The sequence below is a fragment of the Ursus arctos genome, unplaced genomic scaffold, assembly GCF_023065955.2.
Source record: "Ursus arctos isolate Adak ecotype North America unplaced genomic scaffold, UrsArc2.0 scaffold_18, whole genome shotgun sequence".
Taxonomy (NCBI): domain Eukaryota; kingdom Metazoa; phylum Chordata; class Mammalia; order Carnivora; family Ursidae; genus Ursus; species Ursus arctos.
In genome coordinates this window covers 60,836,251-60,862,630 of record NW_026622852.1, presented here as the reverse complement: position 1 = coordinate 60,862,630, position 26,380 = coordinate 60,836,251, and the positions used below count along the sequence as shown (strand labels likewise).

At 52.0% G+C, this 26,380-nt stretch overlaps 1 protein-coding gene across 1 annotated transcript in view; it reads right to left on the bottom strand.

The window, feature by feature from the left end:
• Positions 1-26,380, bottom strand: part of CACNA1B (calcium voltage-gated channel subunit alpha1 B) — a 191,148-nt gene that overhangs the window by 38,486 nt on the left and 126,282 nt on the right. Inside the window, exons 21-31 of the mRNA XM_057313871.1 lie at positions 21,317-21,443; positions 18,185-18,314; positions 17,828-17,887; positions 16,655-16,761; positions 13,830-13,926; positions 12,009-12,169; positions 8,928-9,065; positions 7,951-8,152; positions 7,506-7,670; positions 7,096-7,206; positions 6,596-6,679 (exon numbers count right to left, since the gene is read on the bottom strand). Coding sequence (XP_057169854.1) covers positions 6,596-6,679; positions 7,096-7,206; positions 7,506-7,670; positions 7,951-8,152; positions 8,928-9,065; positions 12,009-12,169; positions 13,830-13,926; positions 16,655-16,761; positions 17,828-17,887; positions 18,185-18,314; positions 21,317-21,443 — 1,382 coding nt within the window. The remainder of the gene's footprint in view (positions 1-6,595; positions 6,680-7,095; positions 7,207-7,505; positions 7,671-7,950; positions 8,153-8,927; positions 9,066-12,008; positions 12,170-13,829; positions 13,927-16,654; positions 16,762-17,827; positions 17,888-18,184; positions 18,315-21,316; positions 21,444-26,380) is intronic.

The following is a 26,380-nucleotide window of genomic DNA, read 5'->3' as shown; positions in this document are numbered from 1 at the left end:
CACACTTTTCCAAAAAGCTTGTCCAACGAACACCCCCAGCGGTAGTGTGGAGGCTCGGCTGTCCCACTTGCTAACCGTTGGCATGGCCGGAATTCCTGTTTGACAAGCCAGAGGGTGTGAAATGGCATCTCAAGGTCATTTCACTTTACGTTTCTTTAATTACAAGTAAGGTTGAGCAGCTTTTCCTATGTTAATTGGTCATTTCTGTTTCTTATTCTTTTAGTAAAATGCCCAATTATACCTTCAGCTTTTTCCATTTGGTTGCTTTTGTTTTTCTTAACGATTCACAGAAGAGCCTTGCACAATCTGGACACTAACCTTCGTTAGTGGTTTGGAAAACCTCCCCGCCCTCCGGCCATGCCTTTGTCACTAAATGTTGGTGCATCCAAGAGCTCAGTAGCTCCTTCTTTTCTCCCCTTTATTGATCCCATTCAGTCTCATGGGTCTGATATCATCTTATATGCTCACGGTTCCCAACCTTATGACAATGGCATGAATCTCTTCTCCAAACTCCAGGCCCATCTGTCCGACAGCCTGTTGGATGACTCCCTCGGGAAGGCCAAATCTAACACGTACAAACTGCTCCCAGTCCACATGGACAAACAGCCCGTAACAACCCTGTTCCACCCACGGTCAGCCCCATCTCAATTAGTGATAACCATGTTCCCAAGTGCTCAGACTTTGATGCCACTCTTGCCTCAACTTTCACACCGGCATCTGGTCCACCTGCAGCTCTACTGGAAAATACATCCAGAATGACGGTCTCTCACCTTCGCCCAAACCCCCAGCACCCCTGCCGCGGTGCTCAGTGGCACTCATATCCTCACAGGCCCCATACTCAACTGTCAGGATCTACATCTTTTTTCCCTGAGAATTTTCCCAGGCCAGGACACAAGTGCCAGAGACCCCTCTCACCAGCAGTCTTCAACTAGTGGCTGACAGCACTTGCTGAAAAATACCCCAGTCGCCTTGCCACTTGCTGGGATAATGGTGGACCCACAGTGGTAACTTCATAGTACCTTACGTTGGCCGGACCACTTCCTTGTTCCCCTGGTATTCCTGTGATCACCTCCCAGATAAATGACTTGTACTGAACTCCTGTCTTGGGGTCTGTTTCTGGGATAACCCAACTAACCCAAGTCGCCTAGCCTCTTCCGCCTGGGCGCTGCACTGTATTCTCAGTCAGAGGTTGGGTCTGAAAAGCCAGATCATGTCACTCCTCTTCCTACCTCACTCAAAATAAAAACCAAAATTTACTGCAACTGCAAACCCTTCCCTGCTCCCCATTTCCTCTGCCCATGCTGCTTCACCCCTTGTACGCTGCTCCTGCAGCAGTGTGCCCACGTCCTCCCTCGGGCGTGCAGGTGCAGGGCGGGCGCAGGGCTCGGTGTTGCTTCCCCAGGCCCCCCTGCTCCACGTCCTCCCAAACCCAGACATCTTCACTCGGAAGTCACCAATTCAGTGACATCTTGTCTGGACACACAGCCATCAAAGGACCCCCACCCTGTGTCTCATAGCTCTTCTCCGCTTTGCCTGCTCCCAGTGCCTCTCATGGTGTCGCACCGTGTCTCTCTCACTGGAACGAAACTCCAGAAGAGCAGAGATTTTCATCTTCTGTCCCAGCACTTAGAATACTGCTTAGCACGTGATAGGCAGTGCATAAATATTTATAACGGACACATGAAGGAATGGGATGCAAATATCCCCTCCCTCTTCATGGATTGTCCTTTCTTCTTTTGATAAACAGAGGCTCTTTATTTTATAGAATTTTTTTCCGGTTATGGATGGTGCTTCCTATAGTTTGTTGAAGAAACCAGTCCCTATCCCGAGGTCTTAAAGATAATCTCCTGTATTTTCTTCTGAGATTTTTAAAGGTTTTTCCTCTTATATTAAGTACTTTCATCCAGTCAAAATATATTTTTTTTGTGAATGGTGTGAAGATCCAATTTCTGTTTTTCCCTATATTGATCATCATTATACCCACATCAATTGTTGAATTGTCTCCCACTAAGTAGCACAGTCATACATCAAGTTTCCATATAGGAGTGATTTTGATTCTAGGTTCTTGATTCTGTCCATTGGCTCATTTACGATCCCCGAGCCAGCACCACAGTCTTAATGTTCTAGCTTTATAATGAATCTTATCATCAACAAGAACAGTATGTCTCCACCACCACTGCCCCAGCAGCACCTTCTGCTCTTAAGTATCTCAAGTATTTAAGGGGCCTTGGCTCTTTCTAATGAGTTTTAGAAGCAACTTGTCAATTTCCAAAACAGACAGACAAAACAAAAACAAATTCACTTATTGAAATTACATTGAATCTACGGATCAGTTTGGGCAAAACCATCTCTCGAATTGACACTATTTATTATTTGACGTGCTGTATAACACCATCTATTTAAGTCTTCTTTACGATCTTTCACTGCGGTTTAGGACCTTTCCACATGAAGTGTTGTTAGGCTTACAGTCAGGACCGCTGCTGCTGTAATGACACGCAGTCAGCTACTCACTCAGGTTCTCTACTCAGCAACCATGTTCCTCAGCAACCATGTTAAACAACCATGTTAAACCATGTTAAAAATCTTATCGGCTTAAGATTATTCCAGAGTTCATCCATAGCTAATAATGCTATCTATGAATAATGACAGCTTTGTCTATTTCTGTTCTAATACTTAGGTGTTTTATTTAATTTTCTTGTCTTATTCATTCAACAAGTGTCTATTGAATACCTAAAATGTCAGGCACTATTCCAAGCACTGGAATATGGCAGCTAACCAGACAAAACCTTTATCCCCATGGAGCTGACATTCAATTTATTGAACCGACCAGGGCCCGAAGTTCAATGTGGAAAAGAAGGAGTGATTATAGGTATTGTCCTTTTCTAATTTTAAAGGGAATTCTTCCCAAATTTCACCATTACGTGATGGTAGCACAGGATTTTTGGTAAATTCTCTTCATCAAGTCAATAATTCCTAGATTGCTAATAATTTCTATCATGAATACAATCTGAGTTTTATTGAACGTCTTCTCTGCACCCAGGACAAGGTCACATTAATAGTGTCATTTGACCTGTTAATGTAAATGAGACTTTGTGATGCATTTTACATGCACATTAATGAGTGAGAGTGGAGTATGATCTTCCTTTGTTATCCTCGATCTTTTAAATGATTGTGTTGCACAGATTGCACTAGTCTCATATAAATAGAGAATGTTCACTCTTTTTCTACTCACTGGAAGAATTTGTTTAGGGTAAGAATGATCTCTCCTCATATTTTAGGTAGAAGCCTAATTAATGCATAAGACTACTATAATCAGTGGTATGAGGCAAGACAAATTAGTTACCACACCTCACACTTCCTATTCCTGATAGGCTTCCTTGAGTTTTGGAGATGGCGTACACCCCTTAGGAAATACTGTTGTGACCCATTTATCAGATGACACAAAGCTGCTAGGTTTGAGAGGATTCAGAGCAAGAGAGGGCTCTCTAGCAGATCCAGGCTACAGTACCAGGAGCCCTATAACTTGGGCCGTAAGATACAACAGACTCCACAGTGCTAGGGTGTCTGTGGTAGAATAAGACACCGTGTGGAGTCTCTGGAAAGCCCGCCTACAGAAGTTAATGCAAACACCTAGGGTTCTGGAGCAAGGCCATGTCATCTGCTGAAGACATCACCAACGAGAGGGGCCACTCCTGGCGACTGGGTCCTGGTGGAGACTGTGTCTGACCATGAGACAACTGTTTCTATGACACCAATACTTCTCCTTATGAGTGTGTGTTGCAGGCCTGCCAATAATCCAGTATTATGACAGAAGTGCTGCATCCAGAGCCAAACCCAAGCACAGCTAGAAGGCACAGTCACATGACAGGTGGCCCAGTGCCCCAGGCCTCTCACCATTGCTGCACCTGTCTTCCTTAGCTCACTCCTACCCCAACATATCATGGCATGATCACTAAAGCCAGGAGGAAAAACTCAAACCTGATATATGAAGCAGTTGGCTCAACACTTTGGTGCAGCCTCACTAGAACCCCACATAGACACGACCTGAAATACAGTGGTGAGCCAGAGCTCTAGGTAGTGAACCTGATCAGCCACGGTGTGGATGGAGAAAGAAGTTGCCCATGGTATGGATTACAGGACCTTAGGCAAGAGCTAAAGCTTGGCCAGGGCTCCAGAGGGAACAAAGTTTGGGGGAAAGGCATCCAGATGGACCTAGGGAATGGATGCGACACGCATGCAGGTCCTTATATTACACATCGATGTCCACCACAGAGCATCCATAGCTGTAGGGGCACTAAAAACCAGGCCCAACAGATGACAGCCAGCCTCTATTCTCACCAGCTCCAATGTTCACATAGTAGACCATGAATGGAGTGACCACGATGGCTGAGATGAAGGCTGTGCCTGAGCCCAACAGGTGGGCTCCCTCTCAGCAAGGCTGATCCAGCCATGGCCACTACTAAACATCCAGCCCATTATGAGCAGAAGTCAACTAGGCCTCTACAATGCACCATGCTTTAGGCTGTCAACCAGCCACTTGGTGGTAATTTGCTTACATGGGAATCCTTTCACCTGGAAATGGCAGTGGTTTGTCTCAACTGGGATCACTCATACTCTGGGTGTGGGTTTGTCTTTCCTGATGGAATACCTTGGCCTGCACCAGGATCAGAGATTTACCCATATGGGATTCCGCATAACATCAACTCAGAGCAAGCACAAGGATGTACAAAGCAGCAGGTGACTCAGGATCCAATGGCATATCTTATTCAACATCACTCAGGATGGCAACCTGATAAAATATTGAAAAAGCCTCTTAAAGGCACAGATGAAATGCTGGCTTGGCGATGTACCTCACGGGGTTGGGGTACTGTCCTTCAAGATGAACTGACAGACAAGAGATGGTACTTGGTGTCCAACTGTTGCACAGACCTAGAAAGCAAGGGGTGGAAGCAGGGGTGGCCCCGCTCACTATCATCCAGCAACCCTAGGTTTGTCCTCATCATCTCTGTAAGTTTAGGTTTGGCAAATATAGAGGTCCTGGCTGAAGGGGTAGGGAAGGCTTCCACTGTGCAACACCAAAGTCATGGTGCGCCCCCCATCACTTGTGCTCCTTATGCCATAAGACCAGCAGGCACAGCAGAGTTTCCAGGCTGGCCAGGGTATTTGGTGCTGGTTATTGAGAAGGGCAGGGTTACCACTACACAGGGTAGGAAGAAGTCTATCTGGAAACCAGAGGGTTCACTAGGGCCTTTCTAGATGCTCTATGACCAGTCTTAATTATGACTGGACTACCATGGCAGCCAGAGCCACACAAGGGTATGACAAGCAAGGGCTTGGGCTACATAGGGTGACCGTGTAGGCTGCCTCATCCGGCCCAGCAACCACAGCAACAGAAGGCTGGGCACCAGTCAGGGAACCCTAAAAGGGGGATATGGAGAATAAGTTAATGAACATCAACTTAACTCAGACTAGCTCTGGCTGGTTACCAACCCTCTTCTCCAAGACATTGTGACCAGCACCATCCTGAAGAATGAAGGAAGTGAACGCAGTGTGAGATGTGGGCAGAGCTGAGTGGGGCTAGGTTAACAGCAGACACTCATGCACTCCAGTGCGGCCCTGTTACCATGGCGCCTGATATTCCTTCCTCCCCAGTGGTGCCAGAGCTTGCTTTGCCTGCATGTGGGGTGCACTGAGAAGGGCTGGAGGTATCTGACAATTGAAACCTCCAGGTGCAGCCCTTAGCTGTGGACTAATCAGTACAGAGGCAAGAACTCTGCAGCACTGAGGTGTGACCACCCTGTCTCCAAGCCCCCATGGGGGATGAACCAACTTCACCCCAACGCTTGGCTCCAGACACAACATTTCTGATCCTTCTTCTCTTACCCATCCATTTCCCCAAACCTCTCTCTCATGGTTTTGTCTGTGAGTGCTTCCTAAGAAATGAGTTGTACAAGAAACCCACCTCAGTGTCTGCTCCTAGAGAATTCAACCTAAGACAGAGACGAGATTTTTTGCTGTTTAATTCTAACTTAATGCATTGTACTCAAAGAATATTGCTTTATGATTCAGATTCTTTGAAATTTGTTGAGACAAGTTTGTGTTTTAGCACTTGGTCAGTTTTTACGTATAATCCGTGTATGTCTGATATGAATGAGTATCTCGTTTTATTTACACACACACACACACACACACACACGTAAAACAAACCTGATATTCTAAAATATTCTAAATTCCTGTTGGTTTTAATTCATGTAATTCTGTGCCAAGTTGTTAGATTTGTTAGACACACACAGATTTAAAAGATTCTTGTCTTCCTGTTCAGTTGTTATAATGGAGCTCCTAGGTGACTCTCAGACCACCAGACTAGAAGACCTTTTTGAAACCACTTTCTTATCCAAGAAAGAGCATTTCCCAAGACAATCCCCAATCCCCAACTCCACCTCTGGAGAGGAGCCTCCTTCTTTCCAGGGGCTCCTGGGGAACTCTGGCAAGAGAGAAGGGGCTAACACTCAGGACCTGGAGGCACACTGAGGGAGCACCACCTAGAAGGAAACCAGTCTGGGGCCCCGGAGGAAGGACAGGAAATGCTACTTACCGCAATCTCTGTTACTAAAATATCAGTAATACTTCCCAACACAGTGACAAAGTCAAAGACATTCCAGGCATCTCTGAAATAGTTCTAGAGAGAAAAAAGAGCAGTTACTGCTAGAGGCTGATAAGGGTTCTGCCAGGCAAGGAGTTGCAGGAAGAGCCCCTAATCAGGAAAGGAGCAAAGGGACAGATGGGGAACCCCAGGTGAGACACCACAGCTGGGTAAGCAAACACCTGTGGGTCTGGGCAGGTGCAGAACTGAGAGCTGTGTGTCCAGAGAGGAGGAACCTGGCCCCGCCTGTCTCCAGGAGCTGGGCTAGGGGCAGAGCTCAGGCAGCTCAGAGTACTGGAGCAGCCCCTTCCTCAGGGCCCCCGCGACGTCACATTTGCTCTGGGGGCTTGGGGAATTCCCAGCTCCAAGCTATAAGTCCCTGAAGGTCCCCCTACAGAGAGGGAGCCAGAATGCAGACCACCAAAAAGCCAAGAGGGAGCCAAGGCACCTACCAGTACCCCAAAAGCGATGATCTTCAGCACGCATTCCATGGAGAACATGGATGTGAACACGATGTTCAGGCATTTCAACATTAGCTCATATTCATACGGTGCGTCATAGAACTGCATGGGGAATGAGTGCCATTGGCCACAGGTTCGACTGCCCCCAAGACACCCCACCAGGGACCACCCTGACCTCCTGCCAGAGCACGCAGAGAGAACTGCATGCCTGCCCGGGGTAGGGCCACCTGTCCCGGCTCCCCCGCTGCATTCTCCCAGCACACTCTCACCGTCTCAGCCCGCAGACAACCCAGGGCACTGGGCTTCTGTAGGCATCCCATGCCGACCAGGACATGATCAGCTGCAACTACGGCTCTCACACCCCAGCTGGCACCCGCCATACCCGTGCTTGGCCCACCTACCTTCATCATCAGCACCACTGTGTTGAGGGCGATCATGGCCATGATGAAGTACTCGAAGGGAGGTGAGACCACAAATGTCCATGTCTTGTACTGGAACGACTGCTTGTCCTGGGGCATGTACCGCGTCAGGGGCTTGGCACTGATGGCGAAGTCGATGCAAGCCCTCTGCAGGGGGAGAAAGGAGCACTGGGAACATGGCAGGGGTGGGAGGAACCCCACACTGCACCACCCACTGCACCCCACACCTGTCTCCTCTATCCTCACAGGCAGCCCTGACCAGCTACATTCAGTCTCTCCTTGCACCTGTGCTGGCCTCCAGCTGTGCGGCAGTGAGCAAGTCTCATGTGGAAGGGAAGTCCAGCGGTCCTGCCCACGCTGCCCATCAGGGGAGCCCAGCAGAGCATTCACTGCACATGTACGTGGGGCAGAAGAGGGAGCCACCCACCTCGTTCTTCTCCAGGCTGCATTCAGACATCACCTTGTCCCCCTGCTCCTGGAAGGTGATGATGATCAAGGCCACGAAGATGTTGACGAAGAAGAAGGGGAAGACCACGAAGTAGACCACATAGAAGATGGACAGCTCCATGCGGTACCCGGGGCTGGGGCCTTGCTCCTCGTAGGTGGCGTCCACAGAGTGTTTCAGGACCCTGCACCAAGGGCAAACACCAAGTGTCAGGGGGACCCCTGAGGACAGAGCCACGGGAAAGTCAAGACCTGCATCGCAGGTGAGGCTTCCAACCCTGAGCCCAGAGACGGCAAGAGGAAGGGGGAGCTCAACATTGCAGGCCCAGGCCCGCTCCCCAGGACCTCAGTCTCCTGAGGTAGACTACCTTCCCGATAGGGTTTGTACTCAGGGCTGTTGGAGGGCAATCAAGGCAAGGTCTCCAGGGGCCAGAGGTCCTAACCACAGGACAGGTGGAGGCTCAGGAGTTCTGCCCTGCTTACTCCTGGCTCACATCTGCTCATGCCCAGCATACCAGTTCATACCCAGCTTCGCCTATCTTTAGAAAGTCCTGGGCTCCTGGCACAGCATTGATCCTATCTTCTGAGCAGAGGTCCTCCCAGTCCCAAAGGAAGTCCCCTGTCATCCAGTGTGGCACTGAACATGTAAATCCCTCTGTCCACCCTTAACTGAGGCCAGAAGGGTAGGCAGGAGACACTGAATAGCCCCACCCTCCCTCTGGTCTTCAGCCACTCAAAAACGATTTTCAGGAAATCACTATGCTGTGCACTTTGCCTTAATCTTCTGCTCTTCCCAGGCTGCCCACTCTTGGACGGCAGAACCATGTCTTACCCGTAGGTACAAGAGCCTATGGTATATTTGCTGGGTGATTAAAACACGAACAGATGCAGAGTTTGGGACTCCCTGCCCGAGCTGCCCCTTTGCTCTGGCCTGACCTGCTACAATGAGCGAGCACTCACATGGGCCACCCCTCTCCTGTGGACACTGTGAACAGTGTCAGCAGAGCCCAGAGCACGTTGTCATAGTGAAAATCGTACTTCTTCCACTGCCGTGGCTGGGCTTCCACCTCCTCCTTCTCATAATCCAAATACTGGCCCCTGGAAATGAGAACAGAGGTCAGAGTTTAAAGACAAAGGATCCAACTAAACCCATTTGTCTATGGTCAACTGATTTTTGAAAGGGCTGTCCATCCAGTGGAGGAAGAACAGTCTTCAACAGAGACTGCTGGGACAACTGGTGTCCACTCGCAAAAGAAGGAAGCGGGACCCTACCTCACTCCATGTACAAAACTCAGCTCGAAATGGACCAAAGACCTAAAGATAAGAGCTAAACGCTAGAGGGGCGCCTGGGTGGCCCAGCGGTTAAGCGTCTGCCTTCGGCTCAGGGCGTGATCCCGGCGTTATGGGATCGAGCCCCACATCAGGCTCCTTCACTATGAGCCAGCTTCTTCCTCTCCCACTCCCCCTGCTTGTGTTCCCTCTCTCGCTGGCTGTCTCTATCTCTGTCGAATAAATAAATAAAATCTTTAAAAAAAAAAAAAAAAAAAGAAAGAGCTAACGCCAGAGAGCTGTTAGAAGAAGACACAGGGGGCCTGGAATGAGGGAAAGGATTGTGAGATATGACACCAAAATCACTAGCAACAAAAGAAAAAAGCAGGTGAACTGGGCATCATCAAAATGTAAATCTTTGTGCTTCACAGACGGCACCAACACACAGAATGGGACCAAATATTGGAAAATCGTCTCTCTGATAAGACTTTAATCCAGAATATAAAAAGAACTATTATAATCAGTTATAAAAAAGACAAATACCCCAATTTTAAAAAACGGGTAAACTATCTGAAGAGGCATTTCTCCAAAGAAGAAATACAAATGCCAGACAGCACATGAAAAGTTGCTCAGCAGGGTAAGTCATCCAAGAAAGGCAAATGGAAACCACAGTGAGGTATCACTTTATACCTAGAGGGTGGCTGTAACTGATTTTTAAAAAGGAAAATAACAAGCACTGGCAAGGATGTGGAGAAATCAGAACTCTCCCACTCTGCTGGAAAATAAAATGGATCAGCCATGGTGGAAAAGTCTGGCGGTCCCTGAGACCGGTAAGCAGAATCACCACAGGACCCAGTGGGCCCAGGGCTGGGCAGGCACTCCAGAGACATGAACACCACTGTCCACACAAACACTTCGCACGCATCAGTCCCAACAGCCAACAGATGGAAACAACCGAGGAACGGATAAACGAACTGTACCGCACCACGGCACGGAATAAATGCAGCCATACGGGGAATGACGTTCTGACACACGCGGTAGTGCGGGTAACCTCAAAACCACGAAGTCAAACACGACAGACCACGTATTTACGATTCCCGTTATACGAACAGGGGAATCTAGAAAGACAAAAAAATAGATTCATGGTTGCTAAGGGCAAGAAATGGGGAGCTAATGAGTAATAAAGGGTATGGGAGTTTTTTGTGTTGTTTTTTAACTTATGAAAATGTCCTAACGTTGACTGTGGTGGTGGCTGCACATATCTGTGAATGTATTAAAAAAATCACTGAATTGTGTAATTTCAATGGATGAATCACATGAATTATATCTTTTTTTTTTAAGATTTTATTTATTTATTTGACAAGAGAGACAGTGAGAGCGGGAACACAAACAGGGGGAGTGGGAGAGGAAGAAGCACGCTTCCCGCCGAGCAGGGAGCCCAATGCGGGGCTCAATCCCAGGACCCCGGGATCACACCCTGAGCCAAAGGCAGACGCTTAACGGCTGAGCCACCCAGGCACCCCTGAATTAGATTTTAATAAAAACAAAGAATATCACTGAATGGGGGAAAGGGTGCTGGGTCAACGGGATATCCAGCTACAGAAAATTTATCTTTATCCATATCTCACCTAACACACAAAAACCAACCCCAGACAGATCCCAGATCTAAATGTGAAAGAGGCAAAATAAAATTTTTAGAGGAAAACATAACATGTCCCTGACCTTCAGATAGACTTTCTGAACAGGAAACAAAGAGTGCTAAATGTAACAGATAAACTGGACTATACGACAATCAAGACTTTGTTTTTTAAAAGACACGTTTTAAAAAGTTGAAAGTACCCCACAAGGGAGGAGAAGACAACCATAATCCATAGATCTGATGAAGGATGACTATCGAGGACTTTACGAAATTTCTGAAACCAATCAGAAAGAGAAAGACAACCCACACAGGAAAACAGGCGAAGGCTTGCACGGACCGTTCCCGGGACACCTGAGCGGTCGGTCACCTGCAGAGGCGCCCAGCATCACTGGCACCACACAGTGCAAATCACGCCACAGAGAAATGCCACCAGCCCGATGTCAGAAAGGCCAAAGAGCCAAAGACAGAAAGCACGAGTTTCCCCGCTGGGGAGTACCGGAGCTGTCACGTGTGTGGCAGGAGAGTGACTGTACACACACACGTGGCAGCACCTGCAGAAACTGAACACAAGCACAGTGCACAGCCCTGCAACCGCACTGTGAGGCTGGCACTGTGTACATGCCGTCCCAGCACACAGGCCCCGGAGGAGTCACAGCAGCACTGCTCACAAGAGCCTGGGCCTGGGAACGTCCCCATGCCCACCAGGCACCGAGGGCTAAGTACGTGGTGACGTGCTCGCAGGAGAGAACACTGCATGAACACAGGCACCTGCACCGTCATGTGGGTGGAGAAGGAGCTTCCCGCCCTGCCCTGTTCAGCACCCGCACCTCTACCTACTTCCCTTTCCCCTGCTCCTCCCCACCGAGGGCAGTTCTCCTGTTTCCTCCAGCCCCTTGGTCCTAGAGCCTCCAGCAATACGCCAGTGGCCCCCTCGCGTTCCCCATGTCTACGGGCAGGAAGAGCATGTCGCTTGGGAGGCGCTGGTCCCTGAGTCCGCTGAGGAAAATGTGCCGAAAGTCCCTGGTGTGGCCCTGGGGACAGAGGCACACCCGCCAGCTCTCTGGTGACACGCAGGCCCCTCCCAGAGCCCTGGCCTCACGGGGCTCCCCACCCCCGGCCCTGCGTCGGCTTACCGGCAGTCCCTCTCCAGCCCCTTGGACTCGTCCGTGCAGTAGAAGAACTTCCCTTTGAAGAGCTGCACCGCGATGACGGCGAAGATGAACATGAAGAGCATGTAGACGACCAGGATGTTGAGGACGTTCTTCAGCGAGTTCACCACACAGTCGAACACAGCCTGCGGGGACGGGGCTCTGCTCAGGCGCCTTAACGCGGGAAGCTGCCTTCCGCGGCCTCTCCCAGGACCGGAAGAGTGGGCAGGGGGTGCTACAGGGGCTGGCACAGCAGACGGGCTGACCCTGGCAGCACATTTGCCGGACAGGCCACCTAAGTGAGGGTGACCAGGTCAAGCAGCGTCAGGGGGGCTGACACGGAGGGAAAGGGGTGGAGACGGACATGTGGCCAGCCCCCTGCTCCTGCATCTGGGCCTGCCGGTGGGTCACGCTTGGCCCCTGCCCATCAGTGGGAACCCATACGGGGCAGAAAGGCAGCGACGCTGTGGCCAGCTCCGAGCCAGGGACTTGGGGCATGTTTTGGTGTGGCCCAGAGATGACTCTGTCACCTATTAGCACCACTGTCCGGGCTTCTTCTCAGGATCTTTCCTACCTGGAAGCTCAGCTTGCCCTGAACTCCCTGGCTGACCCTGGACTGCTGACCCTGGCCCTGGTCCCTGTTTCTCAGAGCTGAGGAGATCCCCCATCCTGCTCTGGCTGTGCAAAAAAGCAGGTCCACAACCCTCTGCTGAGACACTCCTGGCACACTCAGACACCAGCAGCTGCCTCAGCAAGGGCAGCCACGGCCCACGTGCCCAGTGTCCGTGACACCCCTGACCTACCAGCCCAGGTCCAAGTCCCCACCTGACACAGACGGCCTCTGGCTGCCCTCAAGCCACCCCAGCCCACCCCTTCACAAGCACACTGCCCTCTATAAACCCCACACGGCTTCACCTCTGCACGCTGTTCACAATACTTCACCGCACAACTTGGTGGGATGAAACGAGTTCAAGCATCACAGCATTCCTCACCGTGGGAACACGCTCAGTAAACTCACATCTTAGCACAAGTCCAAGGGTTTGGGTTCACACTCCTCCTTTTATCCAGAACCTCAGCCACACCAATCCTGTGGGCCCAGCCCAGGAACCACTTCTCAGGAGCCCCTGCCCTCCCTGCATCTCCCTCAGAACCCTCTGCCTCTCTCGGCAGCCCCTTCATTCTTTGCTTTTAAATTTCATTTCATTTTGTTTCGTTTCATTTCATAGACAGAGAGGAAGGGCAGAGGGAGAGAAAGAATCCCAAGCAGACTCCCCACTGAGCACGGAGCCTGACGTGGGGCTCGATCTCACAACCACGAGATCACGACCGGAGCCAAAGTCAAGAGTTGGATGTTTAACCGACTGACCCACCCAGGTGCCCCTCGGCAGCCCCTCCTTCCCTGTACAACAGCTGTTGGTGCTGCTGGGTCGAGGACAAAGAGCCTTCCAGAACACTCCTGCGAGGAAGCTCGCTCTTGTGCAGCAGCGTGGAGCTGAGGGAGCTGGACCCACTTACACAGTGTGTGATCTGAGCAAACAGGTGTGGGTCCTCCCTCAGCTCTGCTCATCCCATCCCACGTGGGAGGCTGCAGCCAGACAGGGTTAGTTATAGGGGCACAGGTGCACTCACAAGACACAGGACGCGTGCACAAAGGCACACACACTTGTGCGCCCACGTGCACAGACGTGCACACACGCATACCTACATATACACACGTGCACAGCACACACATGTGCACACGTGCCTACACTCACATATACATGCACAGCCCTGCACGCTGCTCAAGCCCCAACTCCAGGCTCTCACCTTGAGCTTAGGCAGCCGTTTTATGGTCTTGAGGGGCCGCAGGACACGCAAGACTCTCAGGGACTTGATGGTGTTGATGTCTTTCCCTTTGGATCCTCTAGAAGGGAGAAGCCACACATGCAGACAGGCAGGGTGCGCACCTATGCCCAGTTCCCACAAAGCCCACTGGGCTGCACTCCCCCGTGCCTGGTGTCTTAGGCCCCAGGATGCAAGACCTGGGAACAGGGAGGCCTCTGCCCCGCAAGCACCACAGGCCACCACACCTCCTCCTGTGGGTTGCATGACCAAGGCCTCATCCGAGCAGACAAAGGCCAGCACCAGGTCAGCCGCACCTGATGTAGAGGGAAAGCTGGGCTCCCAGATGGGAAGAACGCCTTCTCACAGACCACGTCAACCGTTTCTATGCTAGTGGTCCTCTAACACCCACCCCAAACCAGCTTCATCTGGCTGCCATGTTGAAACCAACAATGGGAATAAAGAGGAGAGGAGGGGGCTGGCCCCAGGACTGCAGACCTCGCTCAGGGCCAGCACACGAAGGCCTACAAGCCATTAGTGTAAGAGCCTTCTGGAAGGGCTGGTTTCTCTTGCTTTTCAGTCCTGGTAGAGGGAGGTGAGGGGAACATGTCTGGCTCTCCCTGCCTGTCCTTGCTCAGCCGCGTCCACACGCCTCCAGATGATGTAAAACGGACTGAGAGGGAGAGGAGGAGAGGGATGACAGGCATGCAGGAAAGGAAGGAGTGAAGGAGAGTAAGAAGAGAGAAAGTTAGATGAATACTGAGGTGATGTGAGGGACAATGCAATGCAAGCGGTGGACAAAGGAAGAAAGAAAGATCAAAGGAAAGAGAAAGAAACAGAGAGGGAGGGAGGGAGGGGGAAAGAGCCCACAGAGAGACAAAGAGAGCAGCAGACAAGAAAACCCGGACTGGGGGAATAAGACAGGGAGTCAGGAAAAGAAAATTCAGGCACCAGATGCAAGCTGGGAAATCCGGGACCAGGGGGCCCGGGTCGGGGGTCCCTCACAAAGGAAGGCGGAGCAGGCCCAGGTGGCTCCCTCAGGCTGCCAGGGGCCCAGTCATTGTCAGACTCTGGGGGCTGGCCTTCTCACCAGCCCACAGCCAGGGCAGCTATGGGGGTGGGGGGTGACCCCCATCGACTGCCTAAGGAGGCAATTCTCAGAAGCAAGGCCACACCCACCCTCAGCAGTGGCTGAGGACTCGGGACTGGGAGTCCCATTCCATCCTGCTCAGAGGTCACCTCCCTCCAAGTTCCCCAGGAGCCTGCGCATGGGGAGAGGGGGCAGGGCCTCTAGTCTTCTTTGGGCTCCTGCTAAGCTCTAGGGAAAGTGAGCTCTGAGGCCCAGGTAGGATCTGTGGGTTAAAGAGAGCTGGGGAATCCCCAGTCCCTTACCTCTGCCCCAAGACCCAGCCAGGGCCTATATTCCAGAACCAGATCGAATTCCCTCTGAAACACCCAGCCTCCAGACCACCGTGCCAGGTGTCTCTGTCACCCCAGGGTTCCAGACACCCGCCCCCAAACCAGGTTCCTCCAGCAGCCCTGCTGAGACCAGTACAGAGAGAACGGGAGGCAGGGTGGGTGGGCAGACACCTGAGGGTTGCAGAAGGGAGGGGCACTGCTCTGGTTTGCTAGGGGAGGGCTCTCTGCAGGGACAGGCCTCAAGGTGGTCTGTGCTCTGTGTCTGGAGGCCTCATTTCACACTTGCCAGCTCACAGCCTTTCTCTTGCTCTGAGGCCACCTGGCTGGACTGTACCCCTTCCCCTGTCTTACTTGCAAGCCCCTCGCTGACACTTCACATACAAGAAAACCGGGGAAGACCCCCAGTGAAGATGCTGCTCACTGCAGGGGGGCAGTTATGAGAACAGAGAAGCAAGAAAGCCCCGTTGCCAGAGAAGAGATGTGGGAAGGTGCCCCGGGATGTCCAACATCCCGGCAGTCATGGTTACAGCAGCCCCCACCCAGAGCCCTCCCTGCCCTCAGGGCCCCATTCCCAGCTTCCGGCACTCAGTCGCCAAGGGCTGGCCTTGCCCCAGCCCCAGCCCCAGCCCCCAACCCAGCCCCCAGAGGCGAGGCAGCAACACATGGCCTGGGGACACGGCTGCTGGCAGCATGCACTCTGGACAGTGGAGGAGGATGAGCGGAGGTGAGGCGTGGTGGGGGGCTGGCCCAGGAGCGGCCATGCTGTGCTGTGATGTGGGGCAGTGCGCGGGGCAGAGGGAAGGCATTACCCCATGAAGCTCCTACCGGGAGTCCAGCAACAAAGAGACAAAGAGAAGAGAGTCAGTGAGGGAGCCTCGCCCTCCCCGAGTGCTCAGAGAAGAATACCGTCCCTCCGACCTTCCTGATCTCCGGGTCTCCTCCGCAGCTCCACCCAGGCCCCCCACACCTGTCCCATGCCCACCACCATGCAGGGTCTGAGGGAGTCAATCCAGGCCCAGCCACAAGGGAGCTGAGTGTCGTCCACTAGGGTGTCCGAGAAACCGGAGGTCTAACACTCCGATAGGGGAGGATGCCCACCAGCGCCCACCAGCTCTCGCTGGCCAAGCAGTGCAGCCGAGGTCAGGGCACGTAAGTTGTTCTGGAAGACCCTACCGGCAGGCACCAAACAAACCAGAAGCCTGCCCGCCCAACGTCAGAACCACAAGCCATGGCAGGGACAAGTGGGCCTTGAGATGCTCTCAACCCCACACAGGAGGGGGGCTACACACAGCCCATGGAGGCCAGTGGGGTCCCCTCCTTCCCTTACCCCCACTCCCACCACAGCTCTGGGACTGCAGCCCAGCCAGACCCAGAGAAGACATGGTACTTACGAGAAGGCAAATGCCACCAGGGCCCCACTGACCACGATGAAGTCCAGAATATTCCATAGGTCCCGGAAGTAGGCCCCAGGGTGCAGCAGCAGTCCCAAATCGATCATCTTCAGGGGAGAAACACGTATTAGATGCTGAATATTTCAGAAAGAAAGGCAGGGCCAGGCCCTAGACTCATGGGGTTGGGGGGAAGGATGCCACTCAGATCACGCCCTCTGAGGGCCTCAGTGGGCCTTTGAATCTCCATGCCATTGATCCCAGTATCCCTACAGGGTCAGGACTGGCTGAGATCTTGCCTGGGCTCCCAACCCCCCTGGAGACCCCCCTCCCCTTGCTGGGCTGCAGGCATACACCCCAGGAAGCTGCTGCCGTGCCCAGACCCTCAGAGGGTGAGCTGTCTGCAGCAGGAGGAAGAGATGGTGGGGTTCACAAGGACCCGGCTCTGCCAGTCCTGAAGCGGTGATTTCTGGCAAGCACCTTAATGTCTCCAAGCCTCAGCTTCCATGTCTATAAAACGGGGTGACAAGAGAAATGTCTCTCCCGTGAGTTTGTAAGAGGAAGTGAAGAAGTGGAGGTGATATGCAGATACACACACACGAAAGTCAGCAGGCCACAGGCACACCCCCAGCTGCGCTGGGGGCAAAGACGGCAGCCGTGTGTGCACACACGCAGCCACTTGTCGGACGCAGATGAGGAGCGGAGCCCGTCAGCATTCGGACAGAGTGGACCAGCACGAGATGGTCAGCCCTTAACCGAACAGGCAGCACTAGAGCTCTTCTAAACAAAAGTCTTCCGCACCCACTCACCACGATGTTCGGGTTTTGGGGACCTCCCTCTTCCCTGCCTGACGTCACAGACAATCCTGAGGGCGGGCTGAGCCCCCACGTGCACGTTACCGCCAGTCTGTAAGCCTTGGTTAGCGGTGCAGTGGAGACAGGAATGGCACTGGGGAGCTCCCCCAAGCTGGCATAACGCTGTGGTGAATCTCTGGTGAACTGGCCTCTGCCTCCACAACACACGTCAGCACACTCGTGTGCTTGCATTCTCTCACTGAGCACACACCCAGGGCACACCCACCAGGCGCCCTCATCAGAGGCTACAGGCCCCAGCCTGTGTCAGCCATGAGGGTGGATGAGGGAAGCACTGGGCCGCCAGGGCAACCACATATCTCACCTTTATCACCATCTCAAAGGTGAAGACCCCTGTGAAAATGTAGTCCATGTACTTCAGAGCCTAGAATCAACAGGAAGGTTCCTGTCAAGGGCTGGGCCGACAGCTCGAGCCCGGACAATTTCAGCAGCGTCATGCTTTTCCTGCAGGCCTCTGAACAGACAACTCCTTGGCAGGTGTGCCTGTGAGACAAGCCCCCTCTGGCAGCAGCTCTGGCCCTGGGCACATGCCCCCTCTTCCTGTCTGTAACTCAGGGCTGGGTCAGGAGGCGCCCGCAGACCTGCATCCCCACACCCCTAGAGGGAGCAGACAGGACCCTGGAACGGCCCAGCCCCTCTCCAGCCCGAGGGCCGTGCTCACGTTGTTCCTGGGCGAGTCTGTCCGCACCGGATCCTCAGCGGCCAGGGCAATACTGCTCAGGGCGATGACCACAAGAATGACCATCTCGAAGTACCGCATGGTCACGATGTAATGGCAGAAGCGGCGGAGCCTGCAGAGCAAAGCACAGGCGGCCCGAGGCCCAGCGCTGAGCCGGGCGGGTCCCCCTCCCCGGAGCGCATGCTTGGCCTCTCCCTGTGGAAGGTGTCACACCAGAACCAAGTTCTGCTGAGTGTCCCTGTGTTTGGGAGACAGCGGCCAGGTGACGGCTGGTGCCTCAGATTCTCGAGAGGGTGTCCCAGGAAGAGGGGTGGGAAGGCTGCAGAAACCCACACACATTCACCTCCTGTGTGCGGACTGCTGTGCCCTCTACAGATTCACAAAGGGCGGGGAGGGGGGGCCGAGGCTGCTGTTCAGAGAGGACAAGGCTGAATGAAACCAGCACTCCCGGGAAGGTCAGGTTGGGTCTCAGTGGGAGGTGGGACAGCAGGCCTCTCTGGAGAACTCGGGAAACCTCTCTGGGTCTGTGCCGGCCCGGGCGTGCCTGAGCCCCCAGGGCTGTGTGTGTCCCCTGCCCCCTGCCGCACTAGACAGCGTTACTGACCACCATTCTGTTGTGTTCAGGCACGTGCCGGAGCCCGGGGCCCGGTGGTGAACAGGGCGGACAGGCACCAACAGGGGACTCTCGGATGCTGACAAGTGACAGGCAGTGACCAGGAGATCTGGGAAGACCCCTTGGGGGCAGTGAAGCTGATCCCAGGGGATAAGGGGGAGCAACCACAGAGCCTGCACACAGGGGAGGTGGGGACAGACCTGTGTCTCTCCTCTGCCACCGGCCCCTCTCTCTCACTGCCACCTCCCTATTCTCAGGGCCTTAGGTCTGAAGGGACCTTCCACCTCCCAGCCACGCCCACCCACTTCTCTCTCCGCCTCGAAGGGACTACTGTGCTCTCCTCTTCGCCATGACCACCGCCATACTCTGGACTCCACACCGACCAGAGTCCCCCTTCCCGGGCCCTCTGGTGACCCCCCGGCACGCCTGCCGCTGTACAGACACCTCTCTCCTCCCTCCTCAAGGACGCTCCATCTCTGCCTCTTTCCTTCTGCATCTCAGGACTGAGTATCTGCCCTCACTCAGCTCTCCCCCTGGCCCATGCCCCCGAGTCCACCAGCCGGGACACCTCTACTATTTGTCCCTGCTCTGCAGGGTCTGCCTCCCCCGCCCCCAGCTCGGTGGGGCCCCAACTATCCTGCAGAAGCTCTGGGTGTCATCCCTGACATCTCCTTCCCCTCCACATCTAATTTATCACGTTCTGCAGATTCTCTCCAGAATGTCTTCCCAAGCATTTCACTCCCAAACCTCCCCACACGACCACCGTCATCAGATCTCCACCGTCTCTTCCTGCAAACCTTGACTGCATAAGCTCTGTCCAAGGGCTGTGCTGAAGTGCAGCCTGACTGTGTGCCCACCGCCCCCCAGCTGCCTGCCGCCTCTCTGCTCTTTGCAGCACTAGTGCAGCCTGACTGTGTGCCCACCGCCCCCCAGCTGCCTGCCGCCTCTCTGCTCTTTGCAGCACTAGTGCACCCTGACTGTGTGCCCACCGTCCCCCAGCTGCCTGCCGCCTCTCTGCTCTTTGCAGCACTAGTGCAGCCTGTGTGCCCACCGTCCCCCAGCTGCCTGCCGCCTCTCTGCTCTTTGCAGCACTAGTGCAGCCTGACTGTGTGCCCACCGCCCCCCAGCTGCCTGCCGCCTCTCTGCTCTTTGCAGCACTAGTGCAGCCTGACTGTGTGCCCACCGCCCCCCAGCTGCCTGCCGCCTCTCTGCTCTTTGCAGCACTAGTGCAGCCTGACTGTGTGCCCACCGCCCCCCAGCTGCCTGCCGCCTCTCTGCTCTTTGCAGCACTTTGCATCTAAGTTGTGGCCTCTCCATAGGGCACGCAGCAGCCCACTGGCCTCTGTGCTTTTCCACTCGGTTCTGTCTTCAGCTGTTCTGAGCCTGATGCCCTCACTTCTGGACCATTGTGATTTCTCTTCTTTCCACAAAGAATGCTTGTTCCTTTCTCTTCCCCTTAGTGCTCATTCACCTTTAGGGTTCAACTGAGATCCCTTACTTCCTCCAGGAAGGGTCTCTGACCTTCCCCACCTGCTCCCAGACAGAGAACCTCTCTACCTTCCCTGCCCACGCTCCCAGCAGAGCAGAGTAAGCTCCCAGGAAGCATGTGCTGAGTGAAAGCATGAAGAGAAGGGGCGACGGTGGATAGTGGAGGCTGGGTAGAGACCCTGCACGCTTGGAGAGATGGGGACAAAGGGTGCAGCCTGACTCCATCGGATCCTGCTGCCCTCTGCCCCCCCGCCCCACTCCACCACACTGGCTTTTATTACTTACACCTTCACTTCATCTGTTGCCTCTGCCAGGGATGGTCTCCCTCCCTTTCCTCACCAGTCTCACCTCCCACTGAGACCCAACCTGACCTTCCCACCCTAACATTAGCACCCCAGCAGCTCTGTGCTTCCTTTGTACTTCCCTCCAGGGGATGTCTTAGGCCCCTTACTTATTTGTCTGGTTTGCTCTCTGTCTCTCCTACTTGCACAGAAGCTTATCAAGGACAGGGGTCCTTGTTTGTTCTGCTCATTATCCTGTACTCCCAGCACCTAAAATGCTGTTAGTGTATAAGTACTGGGTGACCTAATGCAGCGACTGGACTGAGGAGTGGATGAAAACTGCTGGTGACCTCATGATAAACGGAGGGGAGAAAGATGGGCAGACATGTGCATGAACATGGAGCACACACGCAGGCATGCGTGGACAGTGGGCACGAAGGACACAAACTGGGTGTGTGTGTGCGGCGATGAACGGTCACTGCAGTGGGGGTAGCAGCTCTGGGGCTGACTGTCTGTGTGTCTGTGGACAGGCCATGGACCTTCCCTGTGGCTTCGTGTCCACCTGTGGGTGAGGTAACAACAGTATGTGCTGACAGACTGCTGTGATGACCATGAAAATGCATGGACTCGGCACCCGCCAGGTCACGTCTAGCACACACTGCGACCGTGCACACAGACCGTGGCCACGGACATGGGACAGGCACATGGCATGGGCAGGCGAAGGAGACTCACAGGTTGGTGGGGCTTAAACAGAACATGGAGCTGTATGGGACGATGGGTCGGGGGCCACTCCTCATCACATCATCAGCTTCCACCTCCTTCTTCCCCTCGGCTTGGCTCTCCAGGTCCACGTTACCACCTACAAGGACACATGGCCACCAAGTTAGAGGTGTGGTGCACGTGAAGCCCACATCACACAGGTCTTACCCAAACAACAGACACGGTCCCAGCCCCAACCGCACAGGCCTTCAGGGACCCAGCCAGGGAAGGGCATGTGGCTAAGAACACAGCTTCACGTGGGACTCCCTCCAATCATGGTCAGATCACGACTGAGGACTGAGCCAGCACTGGAGGCCCCTCCTCCCCTCTCACTGCACAAGGGTCAGGGCGGGAGCTGCACCAAGCACTGTGCCCTTGGCTGGGGACACCTCTGCCTCCACTAGGGGCCTCTGGTCTAGATGTTCTAGGAACACCAAAGTCCCCCTTGGCCCCAGAGACCAGGGCCAGCAGGCTCTGCTCCCCTGGTTCAGGGCTCAGCGCCTCCTTGAGAAAAGGTACCGTGTGGCTGCCTGGTGAGACTGCCCCGCTTGCCTCTGCAGAGACCTCGGGCCAGCAGGACAGGGAGGAGTGGGGGCCAGCCCTGGACCACAGACACTCTTCTGAACCCGGGAGTCCAGGCGGACCCCGCTTGGGATTCTCTCCTTCAGGACCCTGGCAAAGGTCTGCAGAGCCTGGACAGTGACCCAGGGAGGACTTCAGCAGAGCCCACATCTCGTATGGGCTCCTACTCGGCTCCTCACTGCTCACTCCCCTGTCCCTCAGCCCCCACGTCTTATTAAGGAGATTCTGTTAGCTAGATTCTTGTTCTTGGTAAGTAGATTCTGGTGTCTGTGCGTAGTGCTTTTCTCGCAGTGACTTTCCATTTTTCAGTATCCTAAAGTATGTTTCCATTCTTGTGGGTAACGAAGTTCCCAAGACGTCAGGGACGCCCAGGAAGACAGGGCAGTGACTCGGAGCCAATGCCTACTGCTGTACCTCATCTCTACTTCTTACAAGAAACAAAAGCAAAGAGGATGTTAAAAGGCAGCAGAAACGAGGGTGGTTACCGCCGGAGCCCGTGTGGCCGCGCGTCCCAGAGAGGACAGCTGGGCAGAGAACAAGCCCTAGAAGTTTGTGGAAGAGCTCCCAGCAGCAGCGGCCGTTCCCTGCTGGTGGTGTCGTTATATGATCTCTCAGAAAGCAGTGTGGCAATAAAGCCCTAAAAAAATCTATTTATTGATTTAATCTGTGACCTGTATTCACAAAAGTGTTGTTGTGAGTTCTTCTACAATAACAAAAAATTATAAGACATCCAATCATCGGAAAAAGACTAAGTTTGCAACAGTCACAGGATTCACCAACTACAGATATTAAAAATGCCTACGAAGAGTTTCAATGACAAAGGAAGTTTATGATATTAGAAGTTAAAAAAGGCCGTATATGTGTGTGACCCAGATGAGCTCAACTCCAACACAATAATATACACGGGGAGAGAAAGAACACCAAAACAATAATAATAATTGTGGTGATCTCTCAATAGCTGACAGTAATTTTAATTCTCTTCACTATACTTTTAACATTAAAAAAAAATTTTCCAGGATGAGCATGCATTTCTTTTAAACTAAGAAACATTTATTATTTTAAAACCACAGCTTTTCCTTTCAGACCCCCCACGATAACAGTAAGGCAGGACCAGTACGGACTCAATGAAGAATTTTGCTGCTCGAAGTAAGTGGAACGAAGATGCCAGAAACCGGATGGAAATACTCCTCCTGAAATAGATTTGCAGCAACAACAAAAGTCATCAATTAAGTCAAAGCAGACCAAGAAAAGCAGGAGAGGGTCCAAAGGGAACTGCGAGAGACTGAGCAAGTTCATTGTTAGAAGCAGGTTACTAAAAAAAAGGCTTGACAGTAAAATTAAATCATGAAACAGGACATGCCGTCCTGCAAAACGGCCAGATACAGAGAGCATTCCCGAGAAACAGCCACATGCTGGACGTGGTCCAAGAGCTTTAACGCCGCACGATAGCACTCACCGGCTTGCGCTGTCACCTCTGTGTTCCAGACTAAGAACCGAGACGTTACCTCGTGGGGTCATGATGTAGCAAGGCTGGGAGAAGGGCCTGGAGCCGCGGGCTTACTACACGGTAGGGAGCTACAGGAGGGTTCCTACTAGACTGCTCTCCTCAAAGAGGGCTAAAGTGAGCCCAGACCGGGGGTGTCCTGGGCTTCCGGGAAAGCAGCGGTAATGACACAAGCCACCCTCATCTGGCCCCACAGATCGGGCAACCCGTCTCAACTTGAAGAGAATTTCAGCCCTACTGACATCCTGCTATAGAATTTCTCTCCTATACATTCAGAAGGGCACTAGCTATCTACCACCCTTGGGAGAACTGAAAAAGTAGTCCGTCAATTCATTTTCTATAGGGCTTCATTATCTCACAAAACCCCAGCCAGGAAATGGTGGATTCAGGTCAGTCATACATAAACTCAAAATAAAAAATATCACCGAATGGACCAGGAAGCAACGTCAGCATGAATGACAGACAGCAGAGACAAGTAATAGTGTTACACCCTCCACAGACTTCAGATACAAGAATTTTAAAAAAATTTAAATGAAGAATATAAAGTAGCTAAATGTAAATATGTAAATAAATTAAAAAAATGAATCTTAAAGAAATGAAAAAACAATAAAACTCTATAAAATTAACCCAGCATTTCCATGACCTGTGACAGAGAAACGTAAAATGGACTCATTGTCCCACTGAAAACAGCTACGAAAACTGAACAAAATATATAATGTAACTGTTTAAAGGCCCTGGGAACAAACCAACTTGGACAGAAGCCAAGAAGCTATAATGCTTGGAAGAAGGGAGGCACAGAGATGAGCCCGTGTTCCCCCAGCTTTTCCCCTAAGGCCACGTACCTAGTTGTGGTGCAAGGAAACAGAACCCAGTAGAAAGCAACAGGGAGGAAGAGGAAAAGACTGGAGTTTGGGAATGACGAAGTCTCTGGGAATGAGGGGCAAAACCCCAGAGTGAAGTGCAGGGGAGACGTGAGTCACTCCATCAGCCCTGATTAGGTCCCTCCCGTCACCACTGCACATGTGCGAGAGGAGGCTGGCCTCCGCTAGAAGCAAAGGCCCTCCAGGAAGCTCACGTCAAAGAGGAGAGCAAGGCTGAGGCTTGATGCTGGGTGTCAGTGCCAACAGAGATGTCACTTTGCTGGCACTGCGTTTCATCCGGGTCGTTCCCGTTTGTGTTAGGGTTCTGGTTACAGAGTAGCACAGGCGTGGCATCATTGCCCTTTACCCTGTCTTTCCTATAAGGCCTATTATTTTCAGTGCATGGCATCTTCAGGGATGCACATGTCACGTTGCAGCAGGAACGTCTGTAGTTACGAAAGACAGAAAATGATGTTGATCAAAAACACAAGAAATAATAAGTGTTGGGGAGGGTGTGGAGAGAAAGGAGCCCCGTGCACTGTTGGTGGGAAGGCAACCCGGGGCAGCCACTGTGGAAACAGTGCGGAAGTCCCTCAAAAAATGAAAAATAGAATTACCACATGCTCCAGTGGTTCCACAACTGAGTATTTACCCAAAGAATAGGAAAATACTAATGAAAAAGATACGTGCAACCCTTAAGTTTACAGCAGCATTTCTTACAAGAGCCAAACCATGGAAGCAGCCCAAGTGTGAGGTGAGAAAGGAATGGGTAAAGAAGATGTGGTTATATACACAACAGACTATTACTCAATATTAAAAAGAATGAAATCTTGCCATTTGCAACAATATGGATGGATCTAGACAGTATTATGCTAATTGAAATGAGTAAATCCAAGAAAGACAAATACCACATGATTTCACTCATATGTGGAATTTAAGAAACAAAACATTCGAACAAACAAATTAAAAAGAGACCCCAAAAAAACCCACAAAACACACACACCCAAACCCAGACACTTATATACAGAGAAAAAACTGCTGGTTGCCAAAGGGGAGGTAGGTGGGGGAACATGTGAAATAGGTGAAGGAGATCAAGAGTCCACTCGTCATGATAAGCACTGAGTGATGTACAGAACAGCTGCACCAGGGGCATCTGGGGGGCTCAGGCAGTTAAGCATCTGCCTTTGACTTAGGTCATGATCTCAGGGTCCTGGGATCAAGCCCTGCGGCAGGATCCCTGCTCAGTGGGGAGTCTGCTTCTCCCTCTCCTTCTGCCCCTGCCACCCCACTGCTGCTCATGCTCTCTCTCTTTCCTCTCAAATAAAAAAAAAAAAAAAAGAATTGCTGAATCACTCCATTGTACACCTGAAGGTAATATAACACTGTATGTTAATTATACTTCAATGAAAAAAGAAGGAAAATGATATAAAGATCTAAGATGCAATATAAAAAGGAAAGCCAAGAAATTGATGGATCTAAATAAACATGATCTCTATAAAGTCAAAACAATAATAATACCTACTTTGTAAGATTAAAAAAAGAACTAAAAGGGTGTCCTACAAAGGACAACAATAACAAGGGAGTTGAGAGAAATGGGACTGCAACCGCTGCTCTAGGACCATAGCATTGCTCAAAGGGGAACTTAGAGTAAAAAATAACTATAGACTGTTACGCAGGCATGATAGCCATTACAAGGACAGCCACTAAAAACAAAAAACAGATATAGAGTCCATAGCTTTTAAACTAGTAGAGGCGAAAATGTGATACTTAAGCAAATAAACAACCAATTATTCAATATTTCTAAAAGGAAGGAAAAAAGAAAAAAGCACAGGAAAAATGGAACAAGTGTCACAATCTAAACTGCATGAAGCAAGTCCAAGTAAACTAACATAATAAATACAAGTACACCCCACCCGGCTATTAGCTAACACAGGTTATCCAGCTGCATTTCTAAAACATAGAGTTATGTGCAGTTTCCAAGACACACGCCTGAAATATAAGGCCACGTAAAGGTCACAAGTCAAAAGACACACCTGCCAAATGTTAAAAAAAAAAAAAAGTTCAGTTCTATATTCGCGTCAGAAAAATACA